Consider the following 15,915-nt stretch of genomic DNA (forward strand, 5'->3'; position numbering starts at 1 on the left):
GGACTCGGGCGGCAGGAACTCCTCGGGGGCGCCCAACAGCACGACGCTGAGCGAGGCGCAGGGCAGCGCCATCCTCATCTCCTTCATCTACTCCGTGGTGTGCCTGGTGGGGCTGTGCGGCAACTCCATGGTCATCTACGTGATCCTGCGCTACGCCAAGATGAAGACGGCCACCAACATCTACATCCTCAACCTGGCCATCGCGGACGAGCTGCTCATGCTGAGCGTGCCCTTCCTGGTCACCTCCACGCTGCTGCACCACTGGCCCTTCGGCTCGCTGCTCTGCCGCCTGGTGCTCAGCGTGGACGCCATCAACATGTTCACCAGCATCTACTGCCTGACGGTGCTCAGCGTGGACCGCTACATCGCCGTGGTGCACCCCATCAAGGCGGCCCGCTACCGCCGGCCCACCGTGGCCAAGATGGTGAACCTGGGCGTGTGGGTGCTGTCCATCCTCATCATCCTGCCCATCATCATCTTCTCCAACACGGCGGCCAACAGCGACGGCACGGTGGCCTGCAACATGCTGATGCCCGAGCCCACGCAGAAGTGGCTGGTGGTCTTCGTGGTCTACACCTTCCTCATGGGCTTCCTGCTGCCCGTGGTGGCCATCTGCCTCTGCTACATCCTCATCATCGCCAAGATGCGCATGGTGGCGCTCAAGGCCGGCTGGCAGCAGCGCAAGCGCTCAGAGCGCAAGATCACGCTCATGGTCATGATGGTGGTCATGGTCTTCGTCATCTGCTGGATGCCCTTCTACATCGTGCAGCTGGTCAACGTCTTCAACGTGGAGCAGGACGACGCCACCATCAGCCAGCTCTCCGTCATCCTGGGCTACGCCAACAGCTGCGCCAACCCCATCCTCTACGGCTTCCTCTCGGACAACTTCAAGCGCTCCTTCCAGCGCCTGCTCTGCCTCAGCTGGATGGACAACGCCGCCGAGGAGCCGGTCGACTACTACGCCACCGCCCTCAAGAGCCGGGCGTACAGCGTGGAGGACTTCCCGCCCGACCGCTTGGAGTCGGGCAGCGTGTACAGGAACGGCACCTGCACCTCGCGGATTACCACGCTCTGAGGGCGGGGCGGCGGGGCCCGACCGGGCCCCGCACTCGCCCGGGGCCTCCCTGCCTCCCGCTCGTCCCCTGCCCCTGCCCCTGCCCGAGCCTGCCGGGCCGGGCAGGGTCCCCTGTGCCGCCAGCGGGGGCCCGCTCACTGCCGAGGCAGCGCTTGCCCTGCACCCCAGCCCCTAAGAACTGCCACTGCCCCGGGCAGAGCATCCTGCCCGGCCTCCCCGCGGGCTGCTGAAAGGGAGAGTGACTCCAGGCCGAATGGCGGGAGGGCAGGGTCTGCAGGACACGGGCAAACTCCTCCGGTCCCGTTGCACGTGGGGCCGGGAGCGCCCGCTGTCGCCGCAGGAAGAGCCGAGCCGGGGGCAAGAGGAGAGCATGGCGAGCCGGGGTGCGGGACGGCACGCGGAGTGGGGGGGGGTGGACGGTTTGCGCTGGAAAGCCCAGGGCTGCGAGGGGAAACGCGATTATTTCATTATCCCCGCGTGGCACAGCCGGCTGCTGATAACAGGGAGATAAACAGCCCCGTGACTCGCCGCGGGGGAGAGGGCGGGGGAATGTTTGCCCTGGGAAATGTCTGAATGTGCTGGAACATATAATAAAGGTGTGCAAATACTAACGTTGAAAGGGAGCGCTGGAGTGTGCAGCGCTCGTCCCGCGCCCGCTCCATTCACCGAGACATAACATTGAAGGGAACCGAGCTGCGGCCGCAGCCGCGGCATCGCTTCAGCCCGCGCGGGACGCGGACGGCGGGGCTGGAGGGGCTCCGCGCCGGGCCTCCACACCGGCGCCGGGCTGCACCTTCCTGTTGCACTGCGAACGACAAGGGGTTGTGGATCAGCGGTGTAACACATCTCACAGCTCCGGTGTACGTTTGATTTCCTAGGACTGTCCTTTTTAAGTGTGCGCTGAACATTTTTTTGTTGTTGCTGTTGCTGTTGGTTTGTTTTGCCCTATTTTTGTTACTGTATTGTGAAAACTTTCTCAGGTGATTTATTTATGCTGTATACTAAGTCTCAGTGGCTACTCACAGAGGTACGTTTCAAAAGGGTGATGTGCAAGAAGGCTTTTTCTCAGAGGAAAAAAAAAAGATTATAACCTTTGTTTTTTCCTCCTGGACCTTCCATTTACATTGTTTCTGCTCACAGACTTCTCTTTCCTTTTGTCTTTTCCTCCTTGTCCCACAGACCTTTCAGGATCCAGATGGCTATTCTTACAGATAAATGGCGCTTTCTTACTGACAATAACCGTGGCCAAAACAAAGCCTAACATTCTTATTTGCCCTTTAAAATGATACCAGTGGAGGCTGAGGTGAAACAAGAATTTAGGCTTTTTTTCTGTTCTTGACTACATCAGCTAGCACCTAACTAATAAACACAGCAGGCCAGTAGCAATGGGCCCCTGTAACAGTGATAAATTGCTTCTCCACCATAATGCAAAATAATAATGTTACTAATTACAACTAATGGAGAAAAAGGAAGAAAACCTACTCATGTCTATTGCTAGAGTTTTTAATAAGTCCAAGCAGAGTTAATAGTAGGATTAATTTACTAAGGCATCTAGTTTTGTGGGGGCTTGCTAAGGTTCCAGGTTGCACCGTGTCATGAATTTTTCTTAGGAGTAAAAAACATCAGGCCATTTTGAAGATCGTTCCCGTCAAAAAAAGCAGAAATTAAATGAATGTATAAATAATATCTCAACAGGGTCCTGATCCAATGCCTATTGAAACTATAGAAAGACATCTATTGACTTCAGTGCTGTGGGTCAGGTCCTTTTGGTTTAAAAATAATTGCTAATGTGGAAACTGTTACATCCGTATTAAATCATTTTGTGAAAAGCTTTACAGCTTGTATTATTTCCTTCCTTTTATTTTTCAGTGGACTGCTCATTTTAAAAGAATCTAAGGGATAAATCTCTTACAATATTTATTAACATTTCACTGAAAACAAGCTTTAAATTGGTTTTAAAAGAGATGAAAATTATGCTGTAGTATTTTTACATTTTTAGAGTTTAATTTCAAATCTTGATCTTTGTTTCCTTAAAAAAGATTTTAATCTAGTGCTCTTACACTGTCATTTTACCCAGAAATACTGTAATGCAGCATTAGCTTAATAAACAGATATATTGTAATCTGCAACCCACTTTTTACTGTTTCCATGCAAGAACTAACTGAATATTATATACCTATAAAAGAGTATCAAGAAAAAAGTTAATTACATAATACTCAACTTTGGTAAGATATGAAGTAAAGGTTTGGTTTGGTTTTTCTTTGTCTCCCTACAAAAATAAGGCAACTTGTAGTGCCATTGTATATAATTATATGCTAAGCTTGCAGACAGACCCACTGTGATTTCAGCTCTCCCAAATTAAATAAAATCAAACTGTACTAACACTGGGACAGGAGACCACCCATGGTGTGGCAGCAGAGGGTGCTATCAACTCAGCAGATGGCACTCTTTCCTCTTTATCGGGTACAAAGTAACTCAGCACCAGCTGGCATGGCAGTGGAGTTACCAGTCGGTGCGCTCTGGATAAAGTACTCTTCCTTTCTTATTCTAAATGCGTATTTGCTATTTTTCAGCTCTAATGTCTCTGCACTGTGGTGGTAGGTAAAGTGATCAAAAGCTGTGTATCCCTGTAAGCTTGCTGTGAAATGAAAGGCCAGGCCTTCTACAGTCTAAATAACTGAGTAAAATACCTAAGGGGGAAAAGTGACTTCAGGATCTGGTGTGAAATGTATAAGAAAACACAAAGCATTATTTCCAATGCTTGGCAAATTTCAAATAAAATTTGTTAACATTTCATATAAAAATGATTTAAGGATTCAGGTAATTATTGCCTTCAATAGGCACTTAAGAAAAAAACACTTTATCTTCAAAAGGCATAAACACTGTTTATAATTTAGTATGTGACTGAATTTTTTTAAATGTAGTAACATCTCATGAGTTTCATCCAAATTGTGCAAATGTGTGTGTTGACTTAGAATCTGAATATTTTTGATTAACTGTACATTTAATTACTGACACTGGTTTGGTTAAGTCCCACACACATATATGTGATAGTTTTTAATAGTGTGAAGTCAGTAAGTGGCCTGGGTTTTCATTTCTCATAAATCCACATACAGGGGGAGCACAAATTTTCTTAGCATGTTGCAGACACCACAACATTGCCCTGCTTAAAGGTCCTGCAAAGGAGGACAAGGGAGAGAACATTTTTCCTCCTCTGGATGTGCTACAGGTGTATAGCTATAAACCATATAATCTGTGAACGTGTATCTGGTAATCTTTGGGGCAACTGCAGCCTGAAGCTGTCTGGCTGGAGACAGAGTTGGTGAAGAGACATAAGGCAATTAGGTGGGTAGCCTGGCCTCTGTTAGAGCACCTGGGCTTTCCATAACAGTGGGGAATCTGACAAAATCTGGAGTATTTGTACATGTGTGACTCCCACATTCCTGAGGGAGCTATATGCAAGGTATTCACCTGAGGTGCAAGGTCTTTATATACATTTTGGTCCACAAAGCCTATCAGGTGTTTTTTTCCACAAAAGGGAAAAGAAACTACAGTTCTCCTGGGTCACTTGTTTGAATATGACACATCCATTTCTGAAATATCACTTTAAAACTTACACAGATATAATAAGTTTTAAAATAATGTTTTAAAATGTGAAAGTAATTGTAAATATTATTAATAATATAAACATTTTCCTTTTTAATTTACAACTATGACAACCAGACTAAACATATACACTTATTAGCTTCAAATCTTGACCAGTTTACCAAAAATCATTGGCCTGCTGCTAAGACAGGCAAGGAAGACTGATCTCTCAATGCTACTTCCCAATATAACAATGTACAGCTTACAGAACACCTTAAAATTCATCAACCCTCCCCCCTTCCCAAATGGAACAAAGAATCAGCTCTTTTCCTAGGATAATCACTTTTTTCAGTTTCTGTGACCCACAGCTCTTGGAAGGCTTACCTGCCTCCAGGGTGTTGTATCTGAGCATGTGATTCATGAATCCCTAGGGAAGAAAATATTTCCATAGCAGTATGTATTAAATGCTACTACCTTCTCCAGCACAGAATCTTACTGGGCCACTAAGACCACGCTTAAACCACAAGAGGAAAGAATAATTCAACAATTACATTTCTTCAAACAAAATGCTTCCGAGTATTATATGTTGTGGGCAGGAGCAGTGGAATAGAATAGGAGACAAAGGAAGCATATCAAAGGATTTCATATGACACTGACTTATAAACCTAACAAAATGTTCAGAATAAAATTGTGGTTTCACAAGAAAATTTGTTTCTTCCCCATGCCAAAAATCTAAAATCACTTCTGGAAGAGAAGTCACTAGCCATCAGTGCTGACTGAATAAAAGCATGAAGATATAGCTGTGCTCTTTGCTTCAAACCTGAAAATTTAAAAATCTTACCACAAAACAGAATTGAGGACATTACTTATTGTATGGTCTGTTTTTGTGCTGGTCCTGTGATAAAGTCAAGTTTAGATTAGTTTCAGTGTGCTGGTAGCCTCAGCTGTGCTTTTTAAAATGTTGCTTATATTGTACTTAATATCTTAATATCTGAATTACACTTTACAGTCCCTCTGTGAGCCAAGGAAGTTCCTAATCAGGCGGGTATTAATTCCATTTGTACAATAGACAACGGTCTTGAGCTAGTGTTTGGTTTTATATTGGAAGAGTTATTTGACGATCCTAATTTTTAAGAGGTTCTGAGCATCATCTGTTTCAGCTGATCTTAAAGGGCACTGTAAGTGTTCAGCACTTTCAAAAATCATGCCCATTGCACAGACTATTCATTCCTTCCTTCAAACTGAGAATAAGACACACATCTCCCTTTGAGGTAAAGAGTGATATTGAAGGCCTGGCCTTGGAAATGAAGGAACTCTTTTTGGCAAATGTGGTTATTTAATGTATATATATCTTGGTTAGAAAGCATTGTAATGAAAAAAAACAAGGTACTAGTTGTTAGGGTGCCAACTAAGGCTCAAAGGAGCTTTAGCTGTGTGAAGTTTGCAAAATTAAATTCCTTTGTAAATTCTATTGTATTATATAATCAAAGAGAGACCAGACATGGTTAAAAAGAGCAGTCAGACAGCACTGATCTTTTGAGCAGAAAATCAATAGCCCTCTTAATCACTTTATTTTCCTAGCACCCTAGCAGATTTATTTTATATATGACTTGGCCACAGATAGAATAGGAAAAAAAAATCATGAAGCTAAACCACAAAATATAATAAAATGTCTCTTTAGAGAGCTTCTGATCTCTGTATGAAAAAAAACAACTGAACTAAAGCAACATTCTATTTTAAACTAGTACTATTATACCTTACTAGCCAATTGCCGCTCAGGAATAACAGGGGTGGATGGGCAGGGACAGAGCACCACCACCCATCACCCCGTGCTGCTGCCACCTCCCAGGAGCGGTGGGGGAGGGGGGAGCTTGCCCGCCATCCCCATGGGCCAGCACTCCATGCTGCCTCCAGGGGGCTGGGCTGAGCGGAGAGGGGAGGAGGCCAGCGTGCTCCAACCCCTCTGTCCCTACCATCATAGTAGTGCTCCGCCATGCTGCCTCCTGTCCGGAATGCTCTTGGAGCACTCTGATTGGTTGTTTCACTCAACATTGTGATTGGCTGCTGAGACAACCAATCAGCGTGTGAATATAGCGTTACAGACAGACTGACAGACTAAGGCTTTTATTATATTAGAATGTTCTGTAGTTTTTGTTATTCAATTTATGGTCTTTTTATGAGAAACTACATATTCACTACCTAAGGAGCTGTGGCAATAGTCTAAGCTAATGTAAACCTTTTATTTCTGTGGAGCTACCACAATTTACACCATGGTGCCTCCTGAATCCGGGGGGCACACACACAGAAGCCACTGATGGTGGCAGCCCTGTCAGGGGGGCACCGGCCCTACTGATAGCATCAGTGTCGGCCGTCAGGGGCAGCACGTGCACCTTTGTGCACCCTGTACCAGTCACCTATGATTTACACCAGCTAAGGATCCTGTCCATGTTAGATGTCCCAAAATCTTACCATCTAAACTGATAGCAAGACAGGATGAAGGAAGCAGCTAGACGAGGCCAGGAGATGGGGGGAGGAATATTGGAATGGAGATATCTGGGTGGACAGTACATATTATGTTGATTCTTAGCTATTTTTTCTTTATCTTCTATTGTAATAGTTTCAATATATTTAACTGGTTAAGAGCAATGAATTAGAAGATCACCATGAGGGAGAAATGGAGTTTTGTAAGAAGGGTATTTGAAGTGTGAAAGAGAAGTTATATAAGATCAGGGAAATGTTCCAGGTTTATTCCAAGCACAGAAGGCACAGAAAGACTATACAAAAAAAGGGGGACATGGAAGGCAGTAGAACTGGCTGAATGCTGAATCTCAACTGAAGAGCAGCAGGGATCTAGTATCATATACAAGTAAGGACAGAGCACTGCAGAACCTTGAAACAAGAGGAATTTGAAATTAAAGAGGCAAGGGATGCTTGTAAAGCGACAAAAATCCATATAATAGATTGAGAGGCATGGCTTTAATCTGAAAACAGACTTTAATAACGTCATCCTTCTAATCATTTTGTATAAGATTCAGACAGATACCCAAACTCCTTTCACTTTAGATAGAGAAGGTAGTATTCAGCTTTCAGTTACACCAGTGTATCTCAACTGAAGACAACTTTGAGATTAGTGAAACTCAACCCTGAGTACAGTTAGAAAAAAAATCATAATAAATATTTATGAAAACATAGGGTTTCTCTTTCCCAGTTTTGCCATATGATTTCAAAGATGGAGGTTTATCTCTGTAATAAAATATTGTTTTTAAATCTATTTTTAAATGTGCAAAGCATCTGGATATTTTTGTTAAGAATGTCTTTCCTATGGCAGGAGATCTGTAATTTATATGATGTTTGGCAAGCCAATAGACAACTTCTGTAGTTGCTTGGAGGATGTCAGAGATACTACTGGCAAAGGATCATTGGTGTCTTTCATAGACTGGGATTCCGTACTTCTATTCTTGATATACCACAGTTGATAGAGATGGCTGTAGCTGCCCTACAGTTCAGTGCAGACCAAACATTGCAGGATAGATCATTGCTAGGCAATTTTTCTTCAGGGAACAGGGGGAAGGGGAGGCAGTGACCTCACAGTTGTCCTATGATGTTCTTCAATGTGCCACAGGATAACACAGATCATACAGTGTGCCCTTTGAGAATGCACACTCAATTCCAGAATGGTTTTCAGAATTCCAGCTGAGATTTTCTGGGTTCCAGAAGTCCTGTTTCAACTGTACAATAGAGGGAGTCATGGTGCAAGTGTACATGTGATATGGTTGTGCATCTCTTTGAATTTTAAGTGGCTCAACTTGGGACAGGGTAGGTAGGCAGTGGACAGGCCTTGGTGAAAGGGTCCCAGGTATAATGGGCATTGCAGCACTGGGGTGTATATCTAAACTCTTGAAGCGAGTGCTCCTGGAACAAATGGGAGTACAACTCTTTAATAATGAGTACACCACAGCTAGTGCTGCCATTTGAAGCACACTGGCATTGGTATCCTTCAGCATCCTCACTAGCTTACGTAGGAGGCTCATCCTAGCTTTGACCTTTCCAAGTCTTCATCAGTTACCTGGAAGATGGCATAGCGTACACTCTAAGCACATTTGCAGATGACACCAAGCTGAGGGGAGTAGTACATATGCTGGGGGTAGGACTAGGATTCAGGGAGACCTAGAGAAATCAGAGGATTTGACCAAATGAAATCTCATGAGGTTCAACAAGGACAAGTGCAAAGTCCTGCACTTAGGATGGAACAATCCCATGCAGGCTGGGGACCAGCTGGCTAAGCAGCAGCTCTGCTCAAAAGGATCTGGGGGTTACCATGGACAATAAGTAAAATATTCCCCCTGTTGCAAAGAAAGTTAATGGCATACTGGGCTGCATTTGCATAAGCATTGCCACCCAATCCAAAGAAGTGATTATCCCCTTCTATTCAGCATTGGTGAGGCCACATATGGACTACTGTGTCCAGTTTTGGGCCCCCCACTACAGAAACTATGTGAACAAATTGGAGAGAGATCAGCAGAGGGCAATAAAAATGGTTAGAGGGCTGGGACACATGACTTCTAAGGAGAGGCTGAGGGACTTGTTCTTATTTAGTCTGGAGAACAGAAGACTGAGAGGGGATTTAATAGCAGCCTTCAACTACCTGAAGGATGGTTCCAAAGAGGATGGAGCTAGACTGTTCTGAGTGGTGGCAGATGACAGAACAAGGAGCAATGGACTCATGTTCCAACACAGGAAGTTTAGGTTAGATATCAGGAAAAACTTTCTCATGAAGAGGGCAGTAAAACACTGGAACAGGTTACCCAGAGAAGTTGTGGAATCTCCATCCTTTGAGGTTTGAAATTAATAAGATCATCCTCTGATCTTATTATTTGATCTTCCTTTGATCTTATTTGATTTGACTAGACAAAGCCTTGGCTGGGCTGATCTAGTTGGGCTGGTCCTGCTTTGAACAGGGGATTGGACTAGATGACCTCCTGAGGTCCTTTCCAAACCTAATTTTCCATAATTTTATGATTCTATTATGCTAAGTGTCTTTGTTAATTTTTTCCTAAAGGTAAAATACTGTCTAAAATCATACCAAGATATTTTGGATTGAAGTCATTTTATATTTTCTATAAATTTCATTTCATTTCAGAAATGAAATTTATATTTTCTATACATTTTTATATTTATATTTTCTATAAATTTCCATTTCTATAATTTTATAGCTATAACTTTATATTTATATTTTCTATAAATTTTGTTTAAAATGGATGTCTAGTAGTTCTCTGAGAACTTTACTATTTAGGTGGAAGTCCACTGTAGTACTTTGTTTAGGGTTGTAGTCATGGAAGAAACCCCCAATATCTTGAAGCTGACAGTGAGAATTTTATTTGAGCTGATGTTGATGAGGCCAGTATTTTGGTGCAGTATCTTCAATATATATGAACTCCTTCAATACTGTCCAGCCCATCACTCATACAAATACTGGAGAATGATGGAACCAGTACAGATCCTTGTGGCAGACCATCTCTGATGGGTCCAGAAAAGCTTGAACAGGCTAGTAGATGTTCATGATTAATATTCATCTTTCACCCTTATTGCGATGTAACCCATTACTGTAGACCCACATTCCTCCAAAACCAGGATATTCATAAATCCCTGCCTGATATACATGGTTAGAACATGCTTTTCTTCAATGAATGGTAAAAGGGCTATGAGAGCTAAAAAACCTACTTTTGACTTTTTGACTAATTTTTATAATGTCTATAATATCATATTACAATGTTATAATACAGTGTTATAATGCATTTTCTCTCCTTTATTCAAACAGAAAAAATAACATTTTTTTGGATTAACAAAGAAAGCAATACATATATAAATAAAAATAGGAATGGAAATGATAATATCTATTTATCTATCTAAAAATAGGAAGCCTGTACTTCTCTTTGGCCCCATATCTACTTGAAACTCTTTATTGCAACAACTAGAAAAGAGAAAATAAATGTACATTATTTTAAAAACCAGCAGTGAGTTCTTGCATTTCCCTCCCATCTCACACATCTGAAATCACGAATTTTGTTCAGCATTGAGAGCTATGAAGAGCTACCTGTACTTTACTGGATTAGAAGAGGATTTCAGTTTTGAGTACACTCAATTAAAAAAGCCTTCATTCATTAATTAAAAGAGTACACTCCCTGAGACTTGGAGGTAATCTTAACCTGCATTTGTCAAAAATGTATGTCCTGGATAGCTAGAGGATATGAGTATTTTATCTAGGTTCCTGATTAGATAAAAGTCAAATAAGCTATTCCAACTTTTTGGAAATGTACCTAGGAATATGAGAGGGAGTGTTATAATTGTCTTTTTTAAATCTAGCCACATATGGCCACTTTTATCTTTTTACACAAAAAGAGGAAAGGGTGTTTAAATCTAAGATAAGGTGTTTTGCTGCAGCAAACTTGACTTGATTGAATGTGGCAGCGGGGGGTTCTTTTGAAAGTTCAAAACTGGATTCATAGAACCATAAGATAAGTTAACACCATTAGCATGTTCTGTTTCATGTTCTTTGAAAGCAATGAAAGCTTTGCTTTTAGCTATCTTTGTCTGATATGCAGGGCAATCCATGTTAGGTATCTCTATGTGCTGTACTGAACAGGAGAAAGATGATTTGTGCTGGGTATCTATATTAATCTAAAGTCACTGAGATACAGAATGAATGACACTATGAGACACAATTTATACTAACAGTGACACTTAACATTGTCTTCTGCCTTTAAATCCTTTAAAATGTGAGGCTATAACAAGCTTGGAAACAAACATTTTTTTCCTAATGAGAAGGAAAAATGTGCTGATTCTTTCTTGTCATGGGAGGTCAACACAGCTCCAGCGGAAGCACCTTCATCCACCTTAGTGGCTGAAGAGGACTGAGGGGGAGAACAGCAATGGCCCCATCTATATGTTACACTTAAGACATGATTAATCTGCCTTAAGTAGTCACCTTGCCATGCAGTCATTCAATGATAAAATAGGAGTGATAAAATGGGAATAAACTACAAAGTTATTCCACAAAATATGTGTAATAACTCTGTAGCTGCTTACTATCATGCCATTAATTGAAAGTGTGGCCAGGGATCCCATCAGCTGATCAGAACTCACAGCTGGAGGATCCATGTGCGCTCTTGAGCCCCGAAGCTACCACTTGATGCTGACTTCCAGCCATGGGAGCACATGCTCCTGCAACTAGGAGCCTCCTTAGCTGACAAGGCTCCCAGCTGTGGGGGTGCCCCATGAACCCCTGAGGCTAGGAGATGGTAGCTGATTTGGTAATCCCCCCCAGTCCCGGGATACTGTCAACTGCGGTCTCCCTGCCACAGACACTTCTGGGTCACCCGGGTGGCTGGCAACCTGGATCAGCTGATGGGACTTCCAGCACAGGAGTGCATGGTGCACCTCTGTGGCTGGGAGTCCCATCAGCTGAGGTGGACTCCCAGTCACAGCAGCTTGCTTCTTGCGATTAGGCTCCCCCTGCACCAGCAATAAAGCATGACAGGATCTGATTTGTGATCCCGCAATCATGCCTTCTGCCATACACATGTGGTATGACAGGAGGCACAATTGTGTAGATCACACATCAGATCCCATTGCACTTTACCTGTATGTGTAGAGGGGTCCTCAGAGACATCAAGGACACTACATAGCTAATAAGGTTCCTGCTGAGTCATGTGAAGCATTTTCCTTGTAAGCAGAAGCCAATTATGCTAGTTACACCAGATTCATTGCCAGGGTAGAGAGGGAAGTATCTAAATAGAAACCAAAGTGTAGACTTCCAATGGTAGTATAAAATGTAATTATCAAGCCAATATATTAGATCTGGTAATTATGTTCTGAGAAACAGATTGTACTGTTCTAATGCATTATAGGCCATGTGGTGCTCCTTGATTAGCAGATGGATCTGTTGATTTGTTTGCAGACCATGGCCTTATAAGTTCAAACACTTGAAAAATTATGTAGTGAGAATTTATGTCATCCATAGGTGGATAGAACCTTGCCTGAGTTTCCTTGCAAATTTTTAAAACTTATATTTTGCAAACAAGTGTTTCCAAAACTCTTATGATAGTACCAAGAAAAGAAAGAAACACTTAAAAAAAAAACCAAGTTTCCCTGGGAATCTGGGTATCATGGATGAAATCCACCTGCATGCATAGAGTCAGCATAAGGACATGTGCTAATCAAGCCCTCAGAAGAGTACATCACCAGCATTAAGTGACTGCACAGATTTTGTGCTGTTCTCTTGCACAGGGATGAATTTTACCCACCGTGCAGCATTATCTGTAACATGAAAGAATGGATGCCTCCAGAAAAAAAGAAAAATGTAATTTGTAGAAGGAATTAGGTATTATAGATAGAATGGCTGAATCCCATGCAATAATCAAAAAAAGATAAGGTGGTTTAAAGTATGAAGATGTTTGATTAAATGATAGCAGAATTTTATTTCCTAAGGGAGAACTAAATTCTGTTCAATTTTAAGTCTTCATTAAACTATAGTACTTTTTTTTTTTAAAGTGCTTTGAAATATTTGAATTTTACCCTGGGCTACCTTCAGTTTTCACTTTAATCCTATAACAGACTAATCAAGCTTTCTGTAGTATAAATCATTACTAAAGCATATTTCAGGAGATTAAAATTTTATTCTTTATCATAAGATGATTATAAATCATCAAATATTTGCCATATATTCATAATTGACATGTACAACCCCCAGATGATGTCTATAACTACCTTAGAAGGAATTAAAGGATTAGAGATTAGATTAAAGAGATGGCAATGGGATGCAGCTGTAGATGAAAAGTTTGAACAAACTTAATCTTTATAGAAGTATGTGGTTCTCTGTGGGCGCATCTACATGGTCATTAATGTACCATAATTACAGAATAACAGGTACTAGTGTAATATACTGTAATCGGCGTTACTGCGCATTAACATAGAAGAATGCTTTTTGTGTGATGGATGCTTAATGTGCATTAGACTAAAGCTACTGTGCATTAGCACATTAGTATGGTTTTTGCCAGCCATGATAACGTGCAGTAGAATTAGTCCAATGTGCATGAAGCATCTTGTGTAGTTTTTCCCTTTTTTTAACACACCTCCACAGATGTTAAGAGAACCACTGCTATTATTTGTATTACCACGGCAAGTCCTGGACCAGAATTCTCGTTTTTCTAGCCTTTAGACATGCACAGAAGAAAGTGAGGTGCTAGTTACCTACTGAAAAATCAGAATGAGAATCTGAAGAAAAAAGGTAGTGTTTCACTGTAAGTAGAATGAGGCAATCAAAAGTACAGTTATTATTACTGCAAACAACTGCCATTTTTTTCCTGTTTATAAAACCCCTCTTCCCTAGAATTATCCAAACTCATTATTGACTTGATTCAGTTGCAACTAAACTAAATGATAAAACCTGCACTGACTTTTCAATGCTGAAAATTGCATTTTGCTTATTGTATTAGCAGTTGTATGTGGGGAAAAATGCATGTATGGCAGCTACCTATTGTTTTCAAATTTCAGTTACACAGTGTACTGAAACCAGTACAAATTATTTTCCTCCCCTCTATACCCTCTGGTTTTAAACATTCAGTAAATCCCTTAGAAGTGGATTTATGAGTTTATTTTGTATTAAAATATGAATTTCAAACACATTTAGACACATAGGGCACATTTACACAAGATGCTAACTGCACAGTAGCCTAATAATACTGTGCAGTAGTGCATCACAGCATAAACAGTGCTAGTCCACTACTGCACAGTATTATTAGGCTAGTGTGTGATAGTATCACTAAAAAAGTATTTGTTGGTGTGACTGCAGTAACTGGTTACTATTCATTTATTTAGTACTTGATTATACAAGTACTAAATTCAATGTGCAGTAACTGCACATTAATGAACATGTAGATGCACCCATTGGATTCTAAAATGGTGCACTGGGGCAGGGTAAAAAACAAAGTGAGAGAATATGAGAAAAGGTATATTGTGAAGCAAAACCACATACAGCTTATACAATATCCAGAGTACCTATGTGGGCCAGATTTGCTTTAGAGGGTTCTTCCATTTCTGATATTTAAAACAACTTTTCTTTTTCATGTAGGGTTGGAGCACTGGTGTACCCAGGATGGCCCAGGAAATGTCTGAGAAGTGAGGATTTGTAGTGATATCTTTTACTCAAACAACTGTGTAGCTGGGAGGGCTGTTGGACAAGTGCATCAAGTGCCCTTCTTCAAGTCTGAGAGAGAAGCTTACACACATGAACAACTGGTGCCTCCCGAGACTGTGGAGCACCATTTGTAGGCAGCAGTGTTGTTGGCGAGTGGGGACCACCCGCAGACAGCAACAGTGGCATCAGCAGCAAAGAGGCGGTGGTGGGTGGCGAGCGGTGACTGCCCGGAGATGCTGCTGCTGGCATCAGCAAGTGGCAACCACCCACAGATGCTGGCAGCAGTGTGGGTGGCAGGGTGGGGGGGTGAGTGGCAAGTGGTAACCGCCCGCAGAAGCCAGTGGTGGTAGTGCCAATCTCAGGAGGGTCATATGCTCCCCCTATCCTATGGAGGGGGGGCCTCTCCTATGAGTTGACTATGCCTACACAGGCTTCCCTATTACAGAAAAGATTCCATGCAGTTGCAAGCAGTCTGCTTGAAGGGATGGAGAAGGGCTGTGAAAGAGGAGTGAAAAGGTGTGAACAGAAGCTTTTAGAAGACAAAAGTAGTGCAGCATAATAGGCGATCTTTTTAGTGGGAGAGCTAGACCATTCAAGAAAGGGATAATTATTATCTGTGAAGTTCAGGGAGGTTATTGGTAGTATATGTTAGGTTGTAATGAGCCATAAAAACACTGTCTATATTAAGTCCAGATTTTTTACTGTCCAGTAGAGTTATGAATTTCTACTCCCAGGTCCAACCTCTGGAGGTCACTTCTGTCTCACTCTTCAAGATGCAGCCTACAGCTAGCCAATAAGAAGCTCTTAGCTAAGATTCTGTTTTATCTCACACCCATCTCCAGAGCCTAAGCACATGACTTTAGACTCCACTCAGGAGCCAGAGCCCAGAAACCTCTCTTGAAATTAGACACTTTCATCTATCCCTAGCAAAAATTGAATGCTACCACTTTCCTCCTCCAGTAGCTCAGCTAAAAAATAAAGAAACCCCATTGCATTTTGCTGGGGCCTAATCCTATTGGTGGATATGTTGCATATTATCATGGATCAGCCCCTTTTGGGG

The 15,915-nt window shown here is 42.3% G+C and overlaps 1 protein-coding gene across 1 annotated transcript; it reads left to right on the plus strand.

Annotated features, from left to right (window-relative positions):
• Position 1: 1 nt before the first annotated feature.
• SSTR1 (somatostatin receptor 1) lies at positions 2 to 2,908 on the plus strand (the record flags this gene model as incomplete). Its single annotated transcript, XM_019551127.1, has 1 exon — positions 2 to 2,908. A coding segment is annotated over one exon (1,074 nt), but the record flags the coding sequence as incomplete, so codon positions are not given.
• Positions 2,909 to 15,915: the final 13,007 nt, after the last annotated feature.

The sequence above is a fragment of the Crocodylus porosus genome, unplaced genomic scaffold (assembly GCF_001723895.1).
Source record: "Crocodylus porosus isolate Cpor-Errol unplaced genomic scaffold, CroPor_comp1, whole genome shotgun sequence".
NCBI classification, from domain to species: domain Eukaryota; kingdom Metazoa; phylum Chordata; order Crocodylia; family Crocodylidae; genus Crocodylus; species Crocodylus porosus.